The 26,628-nt window shown below is 33.0% G+C and overlaps 2 protein-coding genes across 14 annotated transcripts in view; one reads left to right on the top strand and one right to left on the bottom strand.

Annotated features, from left to right (window-relative positions):
- The window catches only part of LOC105254406 (LIM/homeobox protein Lhx3), a 44,080-nt gene extending 29,576 nt beyond the window's left edge, over nucleotides 1-14,504 (top strand). For 2 of the 6 annotated variants that reach the window (XM_025413207.1, XM_025413205.1), the window contains 6 exons: nucleotides 8,865-9,039; nucleotides 9,954-10,156; nucleotides 10,650-10,842; nucleotides 12,287-12,450; nucleotides 13,382-13,597; nucleotides 13,989-14,504. In XM_025413207.1, the coding sequence (XP_025268992.1) occupies nucleotides 8,865-9,039; nucleotides 9,954-10,156; nucleotides 10,650-10,842; nucleotides 12,287-12,450; nucleotides 13,382-13,597; nucleotides 13,989-14,197 (1,160 nt within the window). In that variant the 3' untranslated portion in view covers nucleotides 14,198-14,504. Of the gene's footprint in view, nucleotides 1-6,594; nucleotides 7,399-8,864; nucleotides 9,040-9,944; nucleotides 10,157-10,649; nucleotides 10,843-12,286; nucleotides 12,451-13,381; nucleotides 13,598-13,988 lie in introns of those variants that run through there. The other 4 variants (XM_025413206.1, XM_025413204.1, XM_011263060.3 and 1 more) reach the window with 3 other exon arrangements.
- Nucleotides 14,505-17,509: 3,005 nt separating this feature from the next.
- Nucleotides 17,510-26,628, bottom strand: part of LOC105254407 (centrosomin) — a 30,099-nt gene continuing 20,980 nt past the window's right edge. For 7 of the 8 annotated variants that reach the window (XM_011263064.2, XM_011263063.3, XM_011263066.3 and 4 more), the window contains 8 exons: nucleotides 26,287-26,613; nucleotides 22,525-22,641; nucleotides 20,502-21,749; nucleotides 20,031-20,315; nucleotides 19,728-19,952; nucleotides 19,426-19,626; nucleotides 18,674-18,905; nucleotides 17,510-18,541 (listed from right to left, as the gene is read on the bottom strand). In XM_011263064.2, the coding sequence (XP_011261366.2) occupies nucleotides 18,330-18,541; nucleotides 18,674-18,905; nucleotides 19,426-19,626; nucleotides 19,728-19,952; nucleotides 20,031-20,315; nucleotides 20,502-21,749; nucleotides 22,525-22,641; nucleotides 26,287-26,613 (2,847 nt within the window). In that variant the 3' untranslated portion in view covers nucleotides 17,510-18,329. The remainder of the gene's footprint in view (nucleotides 18,542-18,673; nucleotides 18,906-19,425; nucleotides 19,627-19,727; nucleotides 19,953-20,030; nucleotides 20,316-20,501; nucleotides 21,750-22,524; nucleotides 22,642-26,286; nucleotides 26,614-26,628) is intronic. The other variant, XM_011263065.3, reaches the window with a different exon arrangement.

Below are 26,628 nucleotides of genomic sequence, written 5' to 3'. Positions count from 1 at the left end.
AACATATGTAAGGATAATTCTGTACAATTTTCATTAAATTCTCAATATTTTAAAAATAGACACATTCAAAACATTCTTAAGTCTTCTAATTTTAAAATGAATTTTTCAGTTTATAATTTTTTAATTTATTTTTTAATTTTTAGTTTATAAAATTTAGGAAATTCTTGCGCAGCTAGAATTTTTTCGGATAAATCCTGTCCGAGTTTATCGATGTACCGATACGATTCCGTGTAATTTGCAAACGTCATACGAACCCCACAGCGTATCAGCGAAAGTGATCGATTCGCCGGCGAATCGGCCAGGTACGTCCTTTTTTCCCTACGAGAGGAGCACGCGGATGAAATGTTTAATGGGGTAGCTAATGTCCCCATATGCGCGAGTCAAAGCACGCGCGCGCGTGTGTATTCACGACACGCAATGGGCGGTGCGCATAAATAATGCGTGCGGGGGACCATCCTACCCGCGCGGGGAAAACCCTCATTTACTCTATATGGCACTTGTTTTATCTTTATAAACTTCGTTGCTCCGATAACGCGATGTTGATTATGATAGTCGATGGCGTCTTGCTTGATTCGCTTTCTCTCGCGCGCGATTAATTATTTGCCGGAGTGATTTTAAGGTAAAATAGAAGAAATGATCAGAGTTTAATGTATAATAAATTTCATATATAATATTATATATACGGTGCTCTCGTAAAATAAAAATAAAAGATAACAAGAAATTTGTTGAAATAAGAGTTGCTCCGATTTCTCTCAAGGAAGAACATCTCGTATACATTTTTTATCGAAGGATCGTGATCCGCAACGCGTATTACGCGGCTCCGCGGACACATTGTGCGTATTTTATACGTATTTGCACAATTTCTGACGATTCCGCGCGCGCATGAATGGGCCAACTGTTTATGAAAGTGGAAGGGACGTCAAATACACGACTCGGTTGCCGTTTTATCGGTCGGAAGATATTGGATTTATTAATATCGTTGGTTAGGCACACCTCGGATTCGTTTTATTGCCGGCCGGAATCACCCTCGATACGCGCACTCGGCAATGCCGTGGATTCTGTATTCATGAGCAGAGTTTTCGAAACCCCAGCCACAAAATTCGACGCACAAATCACCAGATTGCTCTCGAGTTAATCAACGTTAAGATAAGGATATCGTATGATTGCTTAATTCTGGAATTACCAATTGACGTTACTAAGGATTAATATTTCGAATCAATCATAAAATCATAAATATTAATAATATCGAATAATAATGAAATTATTATTTAACATTATTAGTTAACATTAAATTCTAGTTAATTAGAATCTATTGTTATGAATATCATTTTCCATTAATATTAACTTAGCTAATTCCGATTACAAATTTGAAGTATCTGTTTTCATGTCCGGATGAGTTTTATCCTTTGATCACATGCATTTTTTTTGCTTTTTGAGCTTATATCTGCCAGGTACGAATTTCAATCCGAGTAGAGAAGGGAAGGTCTCAACTCTGCAAATGCAATGAGCGAGTGCGCATCCGTACATCACTTAAGCCTATTTAATCGTCGAAGCACGTTCAAGAGAGAAAGAGAGACACAGAGAGAGAGAGAGGGAGAGGGAGAGAGAGACCTCGCTCGAGGATGACAATGGTGACAGCTTTGCGAGGGGCTTTTCGCAGGGTTCGAGGCAGGAGAAAGCCGGGAGAGGTGGCCACGATTGTCCCACTATGTCGGCGCACCCACGCGAGAGTTCTCTTTCATCCTGCTCCTGCTTTCCTCCTTCGTCGGGTGTGGATATGCGCGCCCTGAATACGTGCACCTACGGCGATTCACTCTTCCTCGACGCCGGCACAATGGCACATCTGGTACCGACTCGCGTATATTGGCTGCACTTGGTCCGAGATAGCAGAACTTTGGCGTTCGGAGTTGGACCCCGTTTCCAGATTTGAAATAGGATGCTTGAAATGCGCGTCCTGCTTTCCGCGAAAATATTAGCCATAAAGAAGTACATCGAAATATATAAAGTAAAACTTTTTACGATTTTATCTTCCTTTTTCGGCGTTTTTCTCCTTTCTACCGCCGACATGAATAATTGAAATATTCTTAAAAGTAAGATACTCTTTTCATGTCTTCCCTGCACAAATATGTGCAACAATTTGCGAAAGTGTGGAATAGCCATTTCTTTTCATAGCATGCGGTAAACTTTAGTAAGAATATAAAAAAGGATTTCTTTCATCCTTAGAAATTTTTATTCTGTACTTTTGTGCTGTAAATTATAATGTTGAGGAATAATTTTTTGTATTATATAATATACTGATTAATAATATAAAAAAAGAGATATGCATTTGTTTCAAATTAATCTTTTTCGACTTCTTTAAATTATTGAAATATGTTAGTAATATATTGTACATGTCAACGGTATATAAGGAAAAAAAATTTACTTCTTTTAAAAAAGTTAATAGAAAGTATAGTTTTATTTATTATTTTATTTATATTATATTATTTTAGTAATTTTTTAAAAACTAATTTTTTCAAATTTTTAAAAACTTCGAAATTTTTCTTTAATTTAGAATCTATTTTACTTTACATTTATTTTATGTTTTCTCCTATGATAAAAATACAAACAGATATTAATATTAATAAAAAGAGACATGAGATATAAGATGAGATAAATGATATATTATATATTTATAATATATCTCAATTAATTTAATTACCGTATGTGCATATTTCTAATAGAAATGTTCACCCAAATAAAATGCATTTATAAAAAAATATTGTCTTTTTGGCATGCAAATTTTATAGCGACGGCTCGTCAAAGGGATCGCGAATATCGCCGTTTCTTGTGTGTTGCGTTGGAAGAGGAATAAAAAACCATATGCGTAAATGGGGCAGAACGTGCGGCATAAATTCAAATCTATTTACGCGCGGCAAGGGTGGCGTAATTTATCGCCCGCCAACGTAATGGAAACGCCCATAGAGAAAGAGATCTCTCCGGTGCAAATTCGATTATATGCAGTCGTATCCCCCCAAGTTGGACTACCTTCGCGGGTCTTCTCCCACCTCATCCTACCAATCTCTCCTCATCCGGCTTGGAGCAAGTTAAATTAAAAAACGTGCCTCGTATATATGGGTCTTTATATTTCATAGCGGTCACTTGTCCGACCGCTGCTTGCTAATTATGTGCTCAGGTCGTGACAATTGGTTCCAGCTGATATTTCCTAAAGGGATGTATTTTATAAATATATTTATTTTGTGTGCAAAATAAATGACAGAAGAGCAAACTAAGATATATTCTTTTTACATATATGCATATTTGTTACATCGAATTAAAAAAATGATCGCTCTGACACTTCGCTTTTTAGGAGCTTTCTTTCCTAAGGGTGCGACGGAAACTTTACATCGATAAATGTCGCGTGAACTTAGATGAGCGAAACGAGCGAGTTTGAGGTGTCTTCCACCCTTGTTGAGCTTACGCTACCCGCCTGCAGCCTCCCCGCGGTGACGCTTTTTACGATGACGGACGACTCCTGGAGGCGTGTCGACGTGTGTGCGACGGAGTCGACAAAGGGTGGGTTCGCGTGATCGAAGCCCGGGTGGAAGGACGCCCACGGAAGTCACGGGGTCGCGCAATCGCAAAGACACGCTCTCGTACCATCGCCGATTTCGCAAGAGGGTCGTCGTCGAAATCAAGAGTTCGCGTTCGATTCGTGAGAGGGAACAGTAATTGCGTCCACGACGATATCGCCGGCAATAAGATTAGTTTTCACAGTCGTGTCTTTCTTCGGATGTGACAAGATATTTGGAATTTCTCGTACGAAACTTTTCTAGATAAATCTGTTTTGCAAAGTTCCTTTAAGTAGAGACATTCGGAAGAATTTCAATTGTGAGCGAGACGGAGAGAAAATCTTCAATTTTATGCTATCTTACAAGACAGCTTAACATTTACAGTTCAAATTACATAAAATATAACATGTCAAATAATATATCAGAAGATGCAAACCTCAAAAAGAAATGATACATATATATTTATTCTTATAAGATTAATTTTATTTACATAAAAATTTATTTATAAGATTAATTTTATGTCTATATGTAAAAATTGTTTAATAATGTTTTAATAATTTTTTATATAATGAATTGAAAATTGAAAATTTACATAATAAATTGAAAATAATTACATATGACACAATTATATATGACTCAAAATTTTTCTGTCGAGCTTACAATTTGAATCTTCTGTTAAAAATTGCAATAAAATTAAAGTCTATTCTACATACAATACACTATTCGAATCTCCTTCGCAATCGAAATATGTTATATCCCGCGTGATGTGATACATATTTAACGTATTTACAGTCGGTGCGGAACTTGACATAAAAGTCAGGCAGTCCTGACATTCATTTATCGCGTGGCTTACTTTCGGCGATACACCCTTTTGGCGATACGTATGCATGACAGATTTTATGGGCATCAACTGTGCGCATAGAGAACATCGTGCCATCTGTTATTTCGTGGTCAGGTGGAAAATTTAATGATCGTCGCGATGCGTTAGAAAAATATCGCGCACATCGATCAAGTCTTTATACGCGTAGACTTCCGTCGACATATCTGATGCGTAAAATGTGCGTATATATGTACATACATGTATCTGCCTCACGAAAAACTCATGAAAGCGATCGATTAAAATGGTTGCGCCAAATATTTTTTTTAGCAAACATTGATCTATCGCCCTGAAAAGGAGGCTAAAACACGAACGAAAATAGAGGAAATAAATATATAACATATAAATATATTAATCCGAATATATAGAGCTTAAGTGAATAGATTTAACAAGTTAATAATAAATTTTGAATAAAGAAAGATAATAATACCTACTAAATTACAATATTTATAGTAAAATATAGATAGTGCTAAATTAAACGAAAAGTGAATTAATATCTCAAATATTTTATACGAAATCATTATATATGAGAAACATATATATGCGTAAAGAATAACTCAATAATAATATCAATTATCTATTATCTATATTTTTAACAATTTATAACGACAATACAGGTTCTTTACAAGAAAATTTATTTTATAAGTAATTTTTCAACATAATTTCTCTTGCTTTTCGCGGCTGATCCATCGAACTATTACTCGAGGAATTAAATGCTCGAAAGGATTAATCAATTGAAAGTAGAGAAAAAGGATTTCGTCCTTTCATATTCACAGCTGCAGTTTTCAAAATCTCTATATGCGTTTGTATACAATCGATCTGTACGGTCGAAAATGCACGATCGTTAAGAGGAGATCGTAAAAAGGAAGAAATAAAATGAGAAGAGCGGAAGAGAGAGAGATATATATATCTCGCGAATGATCTCAAGATTATAAAATGGCGTCCCTCATCCCCGTGATCGTTCTTAATTTCGCTGGATTCCTTTTGTGTCCTGTCGTCCTCCTTCCCTCCTCCGCGCCTCCTTTTCTCTCCCTTCTTCCTTTTTACTCCCAGCCAGCCGCTATCCTTATTTACTGCCGGCTCCTCTCGTTGCTTACCGAATCGAAGGGAACCAGCAGCCCGGGCTCAAAGGAACTCTCGAGGGATGATTCGTGAATACTTTTGCGCGACGATTCCAATGAATACAGCCGCCGCGATGCATCGATAATCTGCGACGGACCAGCAGCGTCGAGTTATTAAGCAACACGACATATTTTCAGGGATTTTCAATACCCGACACAAGAGAATGAGGCTTTCCCCAGACTGTCATCTTACTATAAATCTGTTTGCTTGCAATACACGATAAATATATTATACGATTCTCCATTCATTCACATTAAAACACATGTCACGTGACGTCGTAAATGTCAGTCTCTCTTTGTAGACGATATATTTTCAAGAATTTGTAATTAAATTAGAATTTCGCTCATTTTATGATACTATTTATGAATCACGCTTATGAAAGATCTAACGATAAATAATGACGCGAAAGTACATAACGTATTTTTCAATATCGCTAATATGCTCGTATCGCTTTGGAATGGAAAATAAATAGTCCAGGAAAGCGAGCATATCTCGATCTTTTGCGTATCAACCTAAATGCTAGATACCAGAAATCATCCCCGCGGAAACATACAATCTAACTTTCAACAACGCGCGAATAAAAAACACGCAAAACATGTGCAAAAAAAATCGGCTTGCATCCAACGGCGGCATCTGACAGCATCTTCGGTCTCGCGTCCGAAAGGATTAAATATCGCCCTCCACCGTCAGCGACCGACGACGATGGTCGGCCTCGTCTCTCTCTCTCTCTCTTTCCCTCTCTCTTTCTTCCCTCCAAGATCCTCATCCCCTCGCGCAACGGGGGTGACTTCGGCGCACCAGAGTCGAATGGCGTGCGCCATATTAGAGGCGGTCGGGTGTCTCTCCAATCGGCACCCACGCCAGCATCCGGTGGGTGCCTCTGCACCCAATAATCCAGGCATTCGCCCCACCGATCGGCCGCCACACCCATGAATATCACGTGCGCACGAGCAACATCATCGCCAGCAAGGCAGTCGAGCGCGTACCCTTGCACTGTACTCGTCATATCGCAGATCTGTTTTTCACTTTCCTGCAAGTGATACCGTTCAAGGGAGCATTGCTCCGATAAGATAAAGTTGATTCGTTTTTTTCTGCATCCTCGACTCGTTAACAAGCTCGTAGACGTCGCACGTTCGACGCCAGAATTATATCCAAGAGATGATGTACTTGAAGAGCTCTTATTTCAACGAGCTTCGAGCAATTCGTAGATCCGAAGTATCTGACCGAGAAACTAGTTGCACGATAGATATGGCTGGTGACTCTGCGAAATTTGTAATCAATAATCTTTGAAGGAAAGTCTCAATGAAATGTGTCTTCATCTATTCCATGCAAGGAAAGTTACTCCGGAGGAAGTCGTTCCTACGATTGAAGGCTCGAAGCTTTTTCTCCGCTGCCTACATCTCGGAGATATATCTACAAAGATGCCGTCTTGTTCCACGCAGTGCCTTTAGGAGATATCGGACATCTCGATAAAAAGAATCACGATATTGCGGGAAAGCGCACGATATCAGCCTCGCAGCGCGATTCGTTCGCCGAGAGGTCGCGAATGCGGTAGATAATATACAGCAGGGAGTGCGACTGTGCAAGCTGAGCAAGTGGCAACAGTTATGACCAAGATCAGACTGGAGTTGTTGGGGTGCGAGGCTCTTCCTCTGGAAGGGATGTACCGATCGCAGCGGCATAACGTTTTAACGCCGCAGAGCAGCCCGGAGTCACGCAACATTCGCCAAGAACAGCGCAATGGCTCGGATCTTGACAGTGTCGGTTCTATGATATCACACGGCATGTACCCCTTAGATCAACCTGCCATTGATCTCGATCGTCTGCGTCACCTCCCGGCGATCCTTCACCGTAAGTGCCGACGAACAAGTCCCGAGTGATAAAAGTTCCCCGATATTTCTCGAATTGTTCTTTTCTTCTAATTGCTTAGGTCTATTATCGGTGTTAGAGATACACTTAGAAGGAATGGACATTACGTTGAGGTCACGTAGCAGTTCAATATTCTTGATTTTGAACATATTCGGGTGCTAAGATATGATAGTTATTATATGTCTGTTACCTGAGAGGGTGTCGAAAAAATCGAATATCTCTGTAAAATTTATCTCTGTAAAATTTATCCTTTTAGAAGGTATTTTTTTCCTCTTCTCGTTAGATAGATAAAATAAAGAATATTTGGAAAATAGATACGTACATCGCTAATGCTCGGCTGTATCTGTATATTATCGAATATTTTGAAGATAATATCAGAAATAATTATATATTTACATGATTTTTAAGCCTGGAATTTACGAAATAAACTCTGAATACGCACGCACACATTAACAGCGTACATTAATTTTATAGATTTTTTAAAAAGAAAAGATAGATAAAATAGTAATAATATAAGAATTATAACACAAATAAATAATGAAAATATCGATTAATTATTTCCGAATTATAAGTGATTCAAAAAAAGAAGAGCTTTCCGCAAACTTTATATGAAATGAAAAGTTTATCAAAGCTATATTCTTCAATTTCTTCAAGTAAAATTTAATGGAATTTTAATAAATTTTAATAAATTTAAATTTTATAGATTTATAGTAATTTTTATGTTAAGTTTCTACGTTGTGCGAAAGTTTGTATTCGAATTCAAAAATTGTCATTCTTTATTCATCCTTTGAGAGAATATTAATGTTGCGGCAATATCGATTTAATTGTTACTTTTTAATATTGGCATTATTTCAGATATTACTAAGATATTATATAATATACTGCGATTAAGATTGACTATGTATTTCAATTCAATGTGTGTCTCGCACACATGCATAATAAAATATGTATTATTTTAAATTCTATTAATTATATATTTAAATAAGTATACAGAATTATCGCATCATCTGCTAATGACAGATTTTTATAATCATTTGAAGATTTTCTTTTTTATTTAGCAAAAATATCGCGGCAATCATCATTTTTTACAAGTTTCCAATTTTTATCATCATATATCTTTGTAAATTAAATCTTAAATTAAAATTCTATTAAATTTTACTTGAAGAAATTGAAGAATATAGCTTTGATAAACTTTTCATTTCATATAAAGTTGTGTTTGCGGAAAGCTCTTCTTTTTTTGAATCACTTATAATTCGGAAATAATTAATGCCTCGATATTTTTATTATTTATTTGTGTTATAATTCTTATATTATTACTATTTTATCTATCTTTTTTTTTTATATATTTATGCTATGCTATCATAATTAATGATATCTTATACTACACTTTTCGTTGTGCTTTGTATTAGAAACTTTGTTTATTCATCGTCTCGATCTATATGTTACAGCCACGATACCAAAATGCGGTGGATGCCAGGAAGTTATTTTGGACAAATACGTTTTGAGGGTTCTTGAGAGATGTTGGCACGCAAGATGCCTTACGTGTCGGGATTGTGGTGCCAGGTTGACCGACAAATGTTTCGCGAGAAACGGTCACGTGTTCTGCAAAGATGACTTCTTCAAGTAAGCACCAATAATCGTTATCATAAATTTAACCGCATAAATTAAGTGCAAATATTATTTATATTCTATGAATTAAAGTTTCGCAAAATTCTGTCCATATTTCAATAACATCGATTACATTACCGTTATGCAATATTTAATTATTGCAATTAGCAGATAATTATTCTCTTTTCAAATAATTATTTTAATTATTTTCCGTGCGCATCATAAATTTATAATATATTTAACATATTTATAAAAACTCTATCTTTATATGTTAAAAGATTATTTATCACAAATCATCCAAAATATTTTTCGCGATTCATTAATATCATTAATTCATCTCCTAGTTATAATCATTAATTATATCAAGAAAATGATTTAACCTCGATATAGAATTATCAAAGAAAGAAATACAAAATTTTCTCTTTTTTTCTTTCATTCGATACTATTTGTTTGACTTATCCTCTTATCGATAATAGCGAAGTATATATGACAAGATATAGAAAAAAATATATTATTTTTCAAATTATATATATGGAGTATACTGGTATCGATTTTCTGTCGAGAGGGTGTTTTTTTTTCGTAAAATGAAGTGTCATTTTTTCCTTATTTATTCGAAATTAAATCGGCTTTCTCTTATTCTTTTTCATATCTTTGTCAATGTTTCATTTTCACCTTATTATAGGATTATCTTTTTCATAATTGCATTCCAACATTAAAATGACAATAAAATTAAATTAATGTAGATTGTCGTAGATTGCAATAAGCAGGACTATGATTCTGTAATATATAATCGCTATCGCTGTGTCGTATCCGCATCCGATTATCTTTAACGCGATTTGAGGAATCGCGATAAAACTGCGCCAACCGTATAGTTTTGTCATTAATGTGTGAATGTAATGTGAAAATATTGTATGTTGTTGGTGTGGCAGGCGTTTCGGGACGAAATGCGCGGGCTGCGGCCAAGGGTTGGCGCCTTCGCAGGTGGTCCGAAGGGCGCAGGAGTTGGTTTATCACCTGACGTGTTTCTCATGCGCTCTTTGCTCTCGGCAACTGGACACCGGCGACGAGTTTTATCTCATGGAAGACAGAAAACTCGTCTGTAAACCTGATTACGAGCAAGCCAAAGCGAAAGGTGATATAATCTTTATGTATCATTATATAACTCTTTCCTGCGAATTTAATTCTCTTACTATCGAGGTGCAATTTTATTTCATTTTGACAACTCACAGTATTTATCATCGATTTAATCTTAAATATCTTTTGTTGTCAATTTGTAAATTATCTTACATATATGAGACAGTAATGAAAATTAGAATGTGATGTAGGATATTATTTGAATACAATAAAATTGGATTTAGGGTAATTTCATGATAATAAAAGACACAATAAAGTTCGGTAAAGTATAAATAACATAAAGACATTTGAATATATATATATATATATATATATATATATATATATATATATGTATGTACATGAAATTTTCTATATAAGATATATAAATATTAAAAATATTTAAATATTTTTAAATTATTCATATTCAATTTATGTTATTTATATATGGCTATTAAATTATTGATCGATTAATTAAAAGTCGCATAAAAGATAACTCAATCGGATTCCAGAATTGGCAGATGGAGGAAGTATAGACGGTGATCAACCGAATAAAAGGCCACGAACAACTATCACGGCAAAGCAGCTCGAAACTCTCAAGCTGGCGTATAATACCAGTCCTAAACCAGCAAGGCACGTGCGAGAACAGCTGTCTCAAGACACAGGCCTCGATATGCGCGTCGTTCAAGTCTGGTTTCAAAATAGGTGAGAAAAATTGAATAGTATTTAAAGAATTTTTCACAAGTTCTTTCCGAGACATTTCTAATCAAACTAGGTATGCGTTCAATATAATATATAGTATATGAGAATAAAAATGGCAAAGAATAAAATTGAAAAAGAATTAAATAAAAAAAATTTCATGAAGAGAAAATTAATGCTGACGAAATCATTAAATTAAAAGCACTCTGATTCATCACCAGGATTCTCCATTAACGTAGCTTCTAATACGGTTTCCGAAGCCATTCGCGAAAGCAATCGAGAGATTTAAAAATGTCGAAAGAATTCATATATTATATTCGAATTCATATATTATATTTCTTTTAACATAAAAATATTAAATAGTCCAATTAACAATTATATCTTAATAAATACTGTAAATGAAACAGAAATATCGTGTTTTTAATTTTCCAGATTATAAATCTAGAATAAAAAAGAGAAGGAGAGATTGTAATAATAAAATTAATGCTACAAATTTTGTTAATTTTAAATTCCACAACCATTGATATTTGATTTCGCAAGCACTGTTACTTTCTAACCGTAGATTTCTCTCTCTTATCGCTCAAGTGGCACTACGTGATATTACAGACAAAGTAACGTAACAAAGTTGTGGAAAAATGGTTTATCTTAAAAATGTTTTATCTTAAAAAGAGGATCGTAGATCGCCGACCTCCGTCGATTATCAGATAGAAATAGTGTTAGAAAGCGGCCGTGAAAATATAACATGAAGGATAAGTAAATAAGACTTCTATCAATGGCTGTAGATAAATATGTATACTATAATATATAACACGTAATATATACGCAAGCTTATAAAATGCACATGTGTAGTGCAATTTTTCAGCGAATTCGAGTCAATATATAACGTAACGCGAGATTAATGTCCGCCTCCTGCTTTGAGACAGATAAGATACATTTTTTTCAGTACACTTTTAGCGAAGCAATAGATCTTCTACGAGATGCTAGAGATATGTGAAAGTACTTATCATAAATATACTCAAGTAATACAATGAATAAAAGCCACTTATCGTTTCAGAATTTATTCTTTTTCCTGATTATATCGGTGCTGGGTATCATCTATTGTACGCGTGATATTAAAACGATGGGAAAAAATTCTGATATAAAAAAATCTTATTTTTCTGATAAATTCTCATCCTTTTTAACAGCATAGAATTCATTATATCAAGAATGAATTACCATACACAACAAATTACATTACAACATTACTATTGCAACACTAAATATTTCTAAAAGTATACAAGAATAAATATCAATGTAATTTTGCGAAATATCATAAAACTACAAATTATGTAATTTGGAGCTTATATCAATTTGTTCAGCAAAATTTTTTAAAGCAATCAGCAATGAAGTAATTATTAATTATCTGTAAAAATTGTTATTAATCACTTAATCTTTATTATATTCTCCATAGGAGGGCAAAAGAAAAGAGGCTAAAAAAAGATGCCGGTAGAACAAGATGGTCTCAATACTTCCGTAGTATGAAGAGCGGTGCTGGCGGTCATTCGCCTAGACACGATAAGCTCCTTGATAAAGACGAGCTGAAGGTAGACCTCGACTCCACCTTTGGCCATCACGGTGAGTTGCATTATTGTTCTATTATTCTTTCTAAAATAAGAAGATAATAAATATACTTTCATACAATATTATACATTAAAGTGTTACAATTCTTCTCGGTTATAAATATTATTCCATAATTAATGATTTTTTTCATACTGATAAAATATCGTAACAAAAATTTTTTACTGCAAATGTGGAACAATTTTAAAAAGGGATTAATTTCAATTCTAGTTAACTTCACAAATATATGGATTTTAATCAAATAATATGAAACTTAATTAAAATAGAATAGAAAATTAAATGTAAGGGAAATGATAATATTGATATTTGTGATAATATTCAGTCTTTTGAAATATGTGAGAAAGAGAAAAAGTCCGTAAAATTATTACATTATATGCAATTTGATAGCTATATTATTAATGAAACTCGCGAAATAATTATATATAAAGTTATTTCTAATAATCACATTAGCCGCTTTCGAAGTAATCCAGACAAGCGATGTATTATGTGCGCGCAGTATTTATTCTCGAATAAGTACAGGTAATAGCAGGCATAAATTCAATGGCCCGCAATCTTCCTGAAATCTCGGACACGGTGAGCCGGCAGTTAGCCTCTGCGATCTCCTGAATATTTGAGAAGATCGTCTTCCCCTCGGATAACAGGCATCTGGGTACTGGGAAGCCCAGACAATGGATGCCGGTCGTTGGCAACTCGACTTTCGACTTCCACAAAGTTACGGCGTTAAAAGACGATTTTCTCATTACGAATAGATAGCTCATCGAAACATAAAAGCACACTCATTTCAGCCAATCTTTATCCAACATTATAATTCAGATATCGCTGTATTTGATTTATATATTGATTTCCAATATTTAGAGTATTTTTAAAATTGCCTTTTTTATTTAATTTTCTGATCCGAAATCTTAGAAATGAAACGATTTGTTTGCAGACTTGAGCAATGATAGCTATGGAACGGTGGTCAACATGGGCCTAGATGGCGAGGGCGCAAGTCCAGGCGGCGGTGGAAACGGGGCCGGGGGTGGACCGCCCCGCGGATATCTGGGAGCAACGACACCTCCGTATCTCTCGACGTCTAGATCGCCGTCCTTACCGCCCCAGTTCCCGTATCCACCGGACGCTGGGCTTTCGGTATACACTACTCTCGGTAAGTTTAAAAAAATACATATATGAATTATTAATAAATATTCTAATAGCGTACGTGTACATTGGTGTAAAAAATCATGTATCAATTTTCTCGATTAATTCATCGGATAGAACTTTTAACTACATATTAATTAAATTTTTACTTTGGATTCTTTCTCAGCTATGAGCTCCGATTTTTGCTCCTTGTCGATGGATATTCTTCTTTTTGTATCAAAAAATTCTATGCTCTTAATTCCTACAATATTTCGAATTGTCCGAATTACTGAATTTTCTCAGCTTTCTTAACTCGGTCTAGTGGTCAATATATTCGGATTAAGATAGAATGAAACTCAAGCTTAAACTATTCCTGTCGTATCGCAAGTTTACGACTGACAGAAAACGTATGATTCCAGGGGGACCGGGCGGCATGGTGCCAGGACCAGCGTCTGATCTGAGTAACGAGTCGAGCGGCGGTGGCGGCGGTGGAGGCGGTGGCGGAGGAAGCGGCGGTAACAGCGGTACCGGCGGTTATCCTGATTTTCCGCCGTCGCCGGATTCCTGGCTTGGTGAGCCACCGCCCCCGCACGCGCACCATCATTCTCATTCCCATTACGCCACATAACCCGCCAAAACCGCGCGTCGCCAAATACCGTATAGAATAACGTGCTGTCGGCGCGGGGCGTACGTCTGAAATCGACGACGCCGTCGTCATCTTCGAGGAAAGTCGAAGAGCGCTCATCTTTTCCGATATTTCCTTGAAAAATGAAAAATGGAAGGTTTTGCAAATTTCAAAAATCTAGGATATGAACGTATTGGATAAAAGTCTGAGTCTATTTTAAGTGTCTTTGATGCAGGATTTATACATGAAAGATCTAAAAGCGAAAGCGCGGTGATAATTTTTGTTCGTCTAAATATAAATGAACTTCTTAGTAACATGATATTTGACATTTTTCATACATTTCTATGGTTTTTTAATATATTTCGTATTGCATTTTGTATTGATAATATCATTATATCCCGGAATAAATTCTTTTTTCAATTAAAAAAGAATTGTCTATTTAAAATAGATAAATTCATTTTTCAGAGAGATTTCACTTATAGTATTAATTATTCTATAATATAATTATATAATTATATGTATATAATTATATAATAATTTATCAAATATTTTCTTAATTTATTGCAAAAATATAAAAATTTTTATAAAACCTACAATAAAAAATTTATATATATAAATAATTATATATATAAATATTTCAATGAGAGATTTGTCACTTAAAGTGAAAGTAGACACTTTTCGCTTTCGGATCTTTCATATTTTCACATTTTCATTCAATTGATAGAATGGATTTGAATGAATTGTTGGTTGAAATTTTTTGAAAATTGTAACATGATGTTGCAAGAGAAGATTCATTGAAGATCACTCTCGATGAAGATATCGTCTTCAACGACGACGGAAATATGATGTTCGCACGAATCGAGTCCACGAGTTATTCTACATCGGTATTTTACACCGTCCCTTCTCATACGATTTCCCGTCATCGACGCCGTGTAACGTTACATTTATGACACACGTACGATTCGCAATTCGATACTACGATTAATCTGAATATATTTATGTACAAGTTCCTCGTTTCTTGGTATTACGGAGTTTGATTGTCGAGTAATAAATAGGAAGTAGTGTTAAACGTGACCCCGGATTGTTCCATAGGGATCGATTTGTCACGATTCGGAACAGAATCCGATTCAGCGATCGTTAATAATTTCTGGATATCACTTTCCATCAATTCATCAATCTCGTTTAATTTTGAATGGAACAAAGAAGTATAGAAAAGAGATTTTATAACATGGACATTTTCGCGATACCAAGATATTGATATACGATGCACTCTCATCGATAGTCGGTCCAGCGAGATGAATTCGCATTATCGTGAACGTGAGCATTCCATTGCCTCTGAGCTTGATTTTCATGCTACAACTTTTCGAGAACACCAGAATAACTGTATAAATTCATAATCTTAATATATATGTATTAATTCATAATCTTAACTGTAAATATTCGTAATTAGTTAATGTTTTAATATGTACATGTCTTATTTCCTTTTGCTATCTCAAAGATGTTTAGAAATATGTGCGTAACCTCAGAGTGAATGTAGAGATAATATAAATTTTTCACAAGATTACATTATATCTTGTTGATTTGTTATTGTTGAAGAAAGAAAATAAAGAAAAACTCTTTGAGATACACTCAATCGAAATAAAACGATTTGTTTCGTTATTTAGGTGATCTCTCAACAAGAATTGAATCTTGAAAATCGGGCGTCGGAGATATGTGATTCACTTTGTTTGCGTGTAACGCTAGAATCTTGAAATGTGAAACGTGTAAATTCTAATTAGACCGATGGGAAAAGCTGAGCCAATTCAAAATGTTCGATTTCAGTTGTTATTCTTTCTTAATTACAGTTGTAAAAAATTTTTGAAGTCATTTTATTTCAACCTGAAAACTATCTACTTGATATAGTTGAATGTGTAAAGCAATTTTGCTTTATTGAATTTTTTGCCTTACTCTTTTTTTACGGAAACTATTAAAAATCGAGCAATTTGAATTAAAAACTTTCTCTAGGGTTGAAGCTGCGTAAAATCATCGACGAGCAAAAGCCGCAACGTAAATATATTACGTTGAACGAGTTATTGACGTGATTACGAAAGTTTTCTCAAACATATGTTGTTCATGCTATCTATTTAAGGCTGCATTTAAACTATTACTGTATTTTATGAAAAATTTGAGAAGTCAATGCAAAGCCACAGAGATCGTCTAATCTTAAAAAAGTTACACGATCTCTGGCTTATGCATTCTACGTTGCTACTTTTGTATGCCGATTTATGCAGTCAATCAACGATCAAAATTATAACTTCGAACTACACCTCGCTCGTCGATATATTACGAGGTTACATAAAGCCGTCGATTAATAGTATTTTATAAATGACAGAAAAAATCGGGAGAGAAATCAGTTAGTCTCGATTCGAGTAAATCAATATGTTGATAATCAAAACAGGAAAGAGAAATGTGTGACTCGATCCTCTTGAATGTACGATAAATGCTAAAAGTAACGCATGATAATAATATGAGGCTTGATTGGATTAACTTCAAGACTTGATTGCTTTTCCTCTCCATCTGTTATATTAATATCTTCAATGATTAATTAAATCATGATAAAAAGAAAATATTTCTTACACATTATATAGTGTTATAATATTTTTATTAATTATATCAATTCTTGAGAAAATGTAAAAAGAGAATCACTGCATGTGATAATCAATCCTTGAAGAGAAAAAAAGATTACACATTTGTCATAAAAAATTATTTCAAAAGATTATTAATATAATTATAATTTCTTATTTAAATTCTGTGACAAAAACAATATTTATGACAAATGCATGTAGAAAATATAAATGGAGTAACAAGAAAATGTGATTTCTTGAATTCATATGCCTCATATTAATATCAAATGACGTGCTTGCGTACAATATGAGCGGTAGTAGCAGCAGAAGAGACAGAAAGAGAGAGAATGTCACTGTAGAATTGTATATAATATGCATAAATATCGTTCCCAACCCTCTCTCCTCTTTTCTGTCTCCCTATCATGCTCTCTTTGTCTTTTCTCTTACCTGCCCTTTAAACGTACGTTTTACATAACAGCGGATTACACGATTATCGCGAAGGGGAGGAAACGGTAAAGAGAAGTATATTAGACTCGTAAAAGAGAGATTAATGTTGTACAGTATAAGAATCGTATTTCTTTCCGCTCCTCGTCGGGTATGCGGCCGAAGAAGTTCGCATGTCTGGCAGAGTTCGTAAACTTCACATCACTATGAGTTATTACGGATCTTTATATTATTATCTAGTCATGGAGTGATAATAAAAATTCTATCATAATCTTACGTCATGCGTGGCTTTATTTCCACACTCCAAGATATATCGTGATATATTAAATGTGAAATTAAATTACTTGGAGATGATAAAATACGAAGGGCAAAGAAAAATATAAAACAAAAATTCGAGACATTTAAATTAACGTAATTAACTATCCGTGTCACATTCCATGTATGTATCATGAATACGCATGTGTGATTGGTACACAAATTCTTAAATATCAATGGCACTTTATTAAGTGGTGGTATTATGTACAGATGCTACATAATGATACACACATGCAGTAATTATATATATATACACACATACGCGTATTTCTGTTATTCATAAAGCAAAATACGTCAATGAACGAAGACTGACTTTAAGGCTGATGCGATTTGCGCAATCATCAGCATTTAGAGCTTTTTCTATGGAAAGAAAATCTACAAAAATGCCTCTTTCTCATTACATCTATATAAAATATATACAAATCTCAATATACAGTATCTTTTTCGTTTATATATATAAATATATATATTTTTTTTTGTAATGAAAATAGCATGTTTCGTTTGTATGAAAATATTCCTCACTTAGAAATCTTTTCGTTTAGAAATTTTGTAATATATCTAGGAATATCGTAATCTTTTGTACCGATATGTATTGATCGTTCTCTCACCTCATCAAAATGAGAAGAGATAAATGAGAAACAGATAAAACACGATATTACATTTGCATGAATAAATAGCTAATCTACGAGAACACAATTCAACAAGTAACAATTATACTTATTTTTTTTTGTTCTTTATGCAATATTTCTCAATCTGTCAGTCTGCAATCTCTATTAATTGTCTGAAGGTTCATCAAATGTCCTCGTTTTTTTCAGGACATTTCTAGTAATCATGAGCTGCTTTATTATTGCCTTTTCAACATTTTTTTTATTCTTGTTTGAAGTTGATAGGTGCTCAAATGTGTCCTCTAGCGCTCTCCTAGTTTTCATCAGTTTTCGTTTTAACGCTTCATTCTCTTGTTTCAAAGTTTCTACCTCATCAAGACCTAAGAATAAAAAAATTACAAAACAATTTAAAATTAATTTTAAAAAATAGCTTTAAATTATATACGTTAATATAAAAATATATTATTATATATTAATAAAATTTTTTACATAAATAATATTTCAAAACGCACCTTCTATTGGTAATGGACTTTCACTGTTTGTATCTCGAGCTCTGTGATTACCATTCCCACTATCTTCATCGCTTAATAAGTTAGTCATAGATTCTGTGATCTTTAATGTGTCTTTTAAAGGCCTTATTGTGGTAACTGCAGCATCACTTTCTATTCCTAAATCTGGCGAACAGCTGGACTTACTACGTCCACCAAGCGTATAATAATTTGTCGATTGCCAGTGTTGCAAATTCTACAATAAATTAAGAAAATCAAAATTTAAATCTTGCGATCACACATGATCATAAAAGTTGAAAGTTTTAAAGAAGGGAACGCAACATTTATTATAATATGTGAATGATGCATACATGCATCTTTCTACTGAAATTATAACAAATTTATTATAATAATGCAAAAATTATGACTATAAATTATATGTAATAATATGTACGTATATATTTAATTTAACGTACAATCATAATGTACAAATCACATTATTAGCATGCACAGTATTCTAATTAAGAGAATTAAATAAAAAAATTCTCTTGTATTATACATGACCAGTATCAAATGCAGTGTCTAATTATGCCGAAGAATAATTATGCCGTGCAATTATTGTTACCAGTTAACAGTGCGAAATAATACTGAGAAGTTTTTACATGCCACATATTTCAAATTTAAAAGTATTTATATCACACATTTTTAATCTTTGCAATATAGATAAAACTAAAGATTGAACATTCACACAATTAAGAAATTTGGAAACAACTAACGTTGTAAGATTGATATTTATGTAGAATATCGCAGGTTTGCTTGAGCGTGGTGTCTGTGGGTATAGACGACACGCCGCTCGAGCTCGGTGCCGAATCGCTAGCCTCGCACACTGCCATGTGTCTTCTGAACTCTTTATTCGTTGCTTCGAGTTCTTGCACTCTTGCTTGGTGCGAATCATTAATCTGATTGAGATCAAATATCTGTACGACGATGATATTATATGTTAGTATATTCTCGCGCACGCACATACACACAGGAAAGGAAAAGGGAGGATTATTTTTATAACTCCAGCCTCATTTACCTCTTTGCTGAATTTATCGTGTAGTGATCGAACAGTCACGTCATACCGATTCTCCATTTTTCTTATTTCTTGCTCAAGTCTTAATTTGTCATTTGTCAACTTTGTATTCTCCACGAGTATCTGACTGTGCGAAAGGGTGAGATGATCTAGATCTTTCCTTAAAGTGGATATGGTAGTTTTGGCAGTTTCGTTTTCTTCTTCCAGCCGTTTAATTCCTACTCGCATCTGAAATAAATAATCGGATAATTAAATTTATGTCCAAGTTTTTACAATTAGTATAAGAAAATAGAAAAGGTTTCGTACCGATTCGTTTTCCTTGTTAAGAATTAATAGAGTTTCTGTGTTCTTTTTCTCGTTTTCCTTATATTGCAAAAATTCAGCTTTCTGTTTTGTCATCTCGTTTGCCATTTGCTCAACGTCATTGATCTTTTTCTCCATTTGCGTTTTGCGAAAGCTATTCTGTTTGCTTTCCTTTCTTAACACATGAAACTCGTGTATTCTTTTTTCCAAGGAAGCTTGTAACTTTTCACAGAACTTTTGAGATTTCTCCAATTTTGTAATGAATAGAGTTAACTTCTCATCAATTGCCTGTAAACAAATTCAATTTCTGAATTCCAAATTTAGTAAATCATGAATTTATAAATTCTAACAAGAATAGCAAAATCGAAAAACGTAAATTATTTCACAATCTTTAATTAAAAATTAATATTATAAATCATATTAATATATACACCTAAGCAATCTAAATATAGATATCAATATAGATATACTCACACAATCGGAAGAGACTTTTGTAACTAGATCATTCCTTAGAGCGCTAAGTTCAGAATACAGCATGTTATTCGTTTCTTTTAGTTCTTGTATTTGGTAACTCGTGTCCAAATCATTTAGATCGTTTTGATAAGTCTTGTAGTAAGGCACATAGTCTGCGGAGTCTTCAGAATCGCTGCAGGCCTTCGTGTACTTTGTAAATCTGGAACGGCTCGGATTCTTGTATTGCATTTCCTGCAGACCAATTCTAGCCATAGAAACGGTTCGATCGGGTTCAGAAAACGTCTCAGAATCTGACTGCGAAGCCTGATTCTTCGCTGTCTCCGCAATATTTTCGGATCGACTTCTTCTCACGGAACCATCCGTTCTGTCATTCGCTGCCACATTGTCCTGCACGGTCATGCCTTCCAGAGCGCGCACGAAATCGTTCGACAGTATCTTGGAGCTAAGTAGAACATCTAGCACAATCTTCTTGTGTTCGTTACCAATAGTGTCCGCGCGATCAGCGCTCTGCAGCATCTCTTTCATGAATTTCACTAGATCCTTGAGATGTGTACGCAGCAGCTCGCAGTATTTTTTCGCCCGCTCCGTTTCGTTGCCACAACCATCGATTTCCGCAGCGATATCGGGCTTCGCTACGAGTTTCAGCCATTTCAAGTAGTCCACTTCCTTTTCTAGATCGTTTCGCTGACTCGACAATCTCTGAACGTATTCGCCTAACGTCTTTATATTCACTGTTTCATTCCCGTTGATGTAATTAAGTTGGACAGTTTCGTCTGCAATGTTTACTTTGATACCGATTTCGTTCAGCTCGCGAATTAAATTTGTCAGCTGTGAATTATCGACTTCCTGGACGGTTTCAGATTTATTACGACTCCTATCATGGCCGTATGATGCTGTCATGTGGTTGTGTAATTTGGCAATTTCCTTATTTTTGCTCCAGAGCTCTGTATTGACCAGTTTTTGAAGATTCTGAGTCGTCATCTGCAACTCCTTCGTCAGCTGTTCAATCTTGCGGTTTTTCTCCTCAATCTCGACGTTTCGTTGATCCAACTGCTCGAGTAATTCATCCCTTCGCGGAGTATCATTGTGACAATCGGTAGTAGTGACTTCATTAACACTATTCATCTCGACATGTTTCAGCTTATCGAGTTCGGCGATTTTATCTTTCAACTCTTTCGTAATAATCTGCTTCTCTGTCTCCAGAATCTCAATTCTTTGCACCTTATCCTGAAAACGTTCCTCAAGTTCCTGCACAATAAAAAAATTTAATTAATTTAATTTCCACAAAAATAAATTGTATTATTATATAACTATTATTTTGAATGTTTATGACATGTCTTATTTATAATATTTGACATATAAGTCTTATTTATAAAACGTAAATAAATAATATAATTATGATAAATTGAAAAAATTTGTTTGTTCTAAGAGTAAACTTGGAATTTTAAATATATACATACACATAAATTTTATATTTTTTATGTTACTTATAAAAGAGAAAAAGAATCTTTAAATCAACAAAATTATAAAATATTAATAAATAGTACTCATTGAATGTTTTTAAATGTGTTTATTATCACGATTATACGAACATAAATATATAATTTTTAAATATTATTAATAAATCTTGTCGTATACGCAGTCTATCTGCTTTTTAGATTATTTATAATGCATCATCTCTGACCAAGTATTCAATTAAGATGATCCATTTAGAATATCGCAAACATTGTATAGTACATATATTTAATTATACTTTGTTTTTTATTTCATTATTTGAATAATTATATAAGTCATCATATATACATTGAAAAAAAATATAGATGATGCAACAATTAACAAAATATGATTAGCAAACATTCAATTAAAAAAAAAATAGATATACAAGATATATCTTTCAATTATTATGTTGATTATTATTTAATATTTATGTGCAAAATATTAAGTATTTTATTATTTTATTATACATGTGAATATTTCATGCAAAATATCATAATATGAAAACTAAATTATATTTGCACTATACCTCAAACTGAATTTGCGTCTGTTCCTCCTGTTTTTCCAAGAGACTTTTTTCAGCTTTTATTGTCTCGATTTGGTCCCGCAGGTCATTAATCTTGCTTTCCATTTCTTCAAAACGTTGCTGCAACCATAAAGTATCGTTCCACGTCAATAAAACTCAAAACATTAGAGATTCATTAAAGACACTTTATTAGAACATAATTTTGATTACAGTAAAATATCAAAATTCAATATATATAATATGTGAGAATCGGGATTTCTAAGAAGTGGTAAAGAAATTTAATTGCAAAGATGTTACATGCAAGATATTTTACACAGGGAGATTTTTATACATGGGAATGATTATATATTCGTCAATTTTTCGTTTTCTTATTATACCAACATCGCGGCGGTACGAGTGTGACAATCGCCGGCCCCTAAAAGGAAAACACGTTTTTTTGTAATCTTTTCTTGTTTACTACAAAAAATATGCCGTTCCAAAACATATATAAGTCTTGAATAAGAATATATTTTACACATACATTCTCAATCGTATGAAATATAACGTATAAATTTTGTTCCAATAAAAAAATTTATTTAAAATTAATTTAAAAAAGTACACATATAAATACATATAGAAAATCTAACAGATAAGGAATACGTAATTCCATTAAAACAATTTTAATGGAATGGACTTTTAATCGTTTTTAAATTTTCAATTAATATGATTTCCATTTAGAATATCGAATATCAATTTAAAATATTTTTTAATGGATTGGACTTTTAATCGTTTTAAAATTTTATGAGCTGACGAAATTTGTGTATTAGTAACAAATTTATATAGCTTTAAAAAAAAATTTGGAGATTAATAATTTTCATTTTTTGAAATTATTGACTTAAAATAGCTCAATTCATACATAAGCAATATAATATAATTGCAGTATAATTTATTGTTTTAAAATATATTATGCTATAATTATGTTATAATTTGCTAAATTAATTTATCGATCTCAATAATTATTGACATTTTAACACAAATCATTTTTTGATTTTAATCTGCAACATTTAGAGTTAATACTGTAAAAGAGGGAGCCCAGTAGAGTTAAGCAAAGCCAATATCTCTTAATAGGAATACCGAGAAGGACAACACTCGACAACATTATACCTACCTCCATCCGGATTGAGGCGCACAGACAAGAGAACATATTTAGTTATTGAATTTTTTTAACTTTAAAATCAAAGCAATGATACAGGCAACGATCGATTAGATACTCTACGTCAATGCTAGTGTGATCAGCACTGGTGAATATCTTTCTTCGATAAGATTATGCCGATACCTACGCGTCTAATTTAAACTTTGAATAGCACCTTATGAATCAGTTACCAAATCCACAATAAAATTATTAATAATTTTTTAAAAATATTTCTAGTTGAATTAAAAAAATTTGTAATTTTTTTCTATTTTCACAAATTTTTCTCGACTATCGTTCTCTGATTTATTCGACGCACGGCAATTTGCGATTTCCTCGCTGTGTCAGTCAAGGGTTATCAATCGCGTGCTATTTCCGGAGCATGTGCGAGTCGTTCTCGTCGTATCTCGTAAAAAGAGTTGGAAGATCGGTGACGGATCTATCACGTTATTGCACGTGATGCTGTGTATATTCGTGTAATATTGTTCGTTCGACGCTACCGCGGATGCGGCGGCTGAGATCGGTCGAGATGAGTTTTCGTATGAAGACTGCCGCGTATCGCGACATGTAGACCGTAAGAAGCTGCGAGAAGAGGCGGCGGTCTCTATTAATAGACGACGACCGCGTCTTCTGCACACGATATTCCCAAGATACCAGGGCGTTTTACGGCTCGAAGATCTCTCACTAGCTGGGCTCCTTAAAAAACTTTATAACATTGATAAGCAAACACCATAAAGCAAGATGCAGAAAATGTTATAAAATGAAAGTAAAAGGAGAAGTTCAAATTGTAAAAAAATATATCATGCAAAGGGATAATAAGAAATAAGAAAAAATTTTTAAAAAGTTATTTAATTCTTATTTAAATATTTAATAATAATAAAATAATAATTATTTCAAGTTTCTTTTTTTACGAATATTTATAATAGATGAAAATCAGTCCAATGATATTTTTACATTAGTTTTGCCATTTCAATTTATAGTAAAAAAAATTAATACTATAACATTCACATTATTTAATATTTTATTTAATAAATTGAATATTGGGTATTCAATTAGACAATGTAGCTCAAAAATAGCTAAGAAATATTCGTAAAATTCTCTATATGGATATATCAAAAAATATATAATTATAATACAGAATTGCAACATGATTAAATTCTTTAAAAAGGAACGCAATAATAGGCGTAACCTGAGCGGAATGAAGAAACAAAGTGAAGACAAGAAGAATTCAAGCAAGTATCTCTTAGCATAAGTCTTGAAATTAGTAAGTTTTGAGATTCAAACGAGATTTAAGCAGTAAATAATAAGTGAATAATAAAAATCCGCGACAGCTTTGATAATTATGATAAATACGATTTTGTGAATTAAATAAACTAAAATTTAGTATTAGAAAATAAAAAATATGATATAGATATTTTAATATTATAATTGGAGCATGTATAATGATGAAATTGAAGAAAATCTTTAAGGAAAATCAAAACTGCAACTAAAATTACAAATCGGATTTTGAGTAATGATCGAAATTAAATAAAAAAAAAAAAAAACTAATATGTTTCAGATACATTATTTCACAACACAATCTACTAATAATACTTAATTTAAATACATTTTGGCAAACAATCAAACTTCTTACAAATAATTATAAAATTTTATAAAGAATTTTATATTCTTTTATGCTTTTATGCAAAGTTTAAAAACTTTGATGATTTCTATCAGTAGATTTAGATAGTAGAATAAAATATTGAAAAATACATAAAATATTTAATATAAACAGTCAATCAATAAACAGTAAATCAAATAACGCAATTTTAATTAGAGATTTACTATAATAATATAAAAAATCTGAACACATATAATTTACATTTTTTAAAGAAATTTGTATATCCAGAAAATTTTATCCTCTATATAATAAATACGCACAAATTATGTCTTGATATAAAAAAATTTCATTATTTGTTATAAAAAAAAATGTCACAGAAACAATAAAATAAAAATTAATTGTAATATGTAAATAGAAAGTTAAAATATAGATAACTTGTAAACATTTTAAAATTTTTTAAAATTATATAAATATACAAAAATTTCCTCTTTAAATGTGAATATATAATCTATTACATGCGTTCTGAATGATCAATAAGTAAATAAACGATAAATATGCATTATTAAAATTTATCTAGCACACAGCACAAAATATTGTGTATCTAATAAAAAATAATTAAATAATTAAATTAGAAAGATAATTCATAACAAAATGTTTACAGAGTGAGTCTTGCATTAGAAGAAAGCGATAAAAATATTAAAAATCATGCAATGTGATAGAAAGCAGAAAAATAAAAATAGAAATTAGATATAAAATTTGTGGTCCTGAAAGAAATAGAGAAAAGATTTTTTAAAAAAAAAAAGCTGTCTAATCATGCTTCTTGTCGAACAAAGTGCATCTCTACGCTTCAAGATTACGCATATTTAAAAATAACACATATACAGCATTGGATTTTTTATTTGCATATATTGCAAATAATGTAAAACCTTTATCAATGATTGAATACGCGAAACGTAGAGATTGGCAAACAAGAACGAAAATAATTTGTAATATTGACCTGTTTGCTGGAATCATTTTCGGAGTTGCTCGTATTCTTGACGTCGAGATCCTTCAAGGAAACGGGATCGTGACTGTTTCTTCTTTTACGCAATTCCGTTTCCAGTTCCAGGATCCTTTGTTCTTTACGAGAATATATATCTTGAATTTGTTGCTCGCGTTCAACGAAACCTTGTATCGCCCTAATCGCTTTCTCGTACTCGCCTTCTAGTTTTTTCAATTTCTGTTCTGAAATTTCCATCTGCTTCTGAGCATTGCATAATTTTAATATCATTTGTTTTCTGGTTTCCTCTTGCCGTTTTAATTCGTTATCCCGCTCTTCCAATTCCTGTAATTCAAATTT

Source organism: Camponotus floridanus, unplaced genomic scaffold (assembly GCF_003227725.1).
Source record: "Camponotus floridanus strain SB8 unplaced genomic scaffold, Cflo_v7.5 scaffold62, whole genome shotgun sequence".
In the NCBI taxonomy this organism is placed as follows: domain Eukaryota; kingdom Metazoa; phylum Arthropoda; class Insecta; order Hymenoptera; family Formicidae; genus Camponotus; species Camponotus floridanus.
Note: the sequence above shows the minus strand (reverse complement) of the source record. Positions and strands in the feature narration are given on the sequence as shown.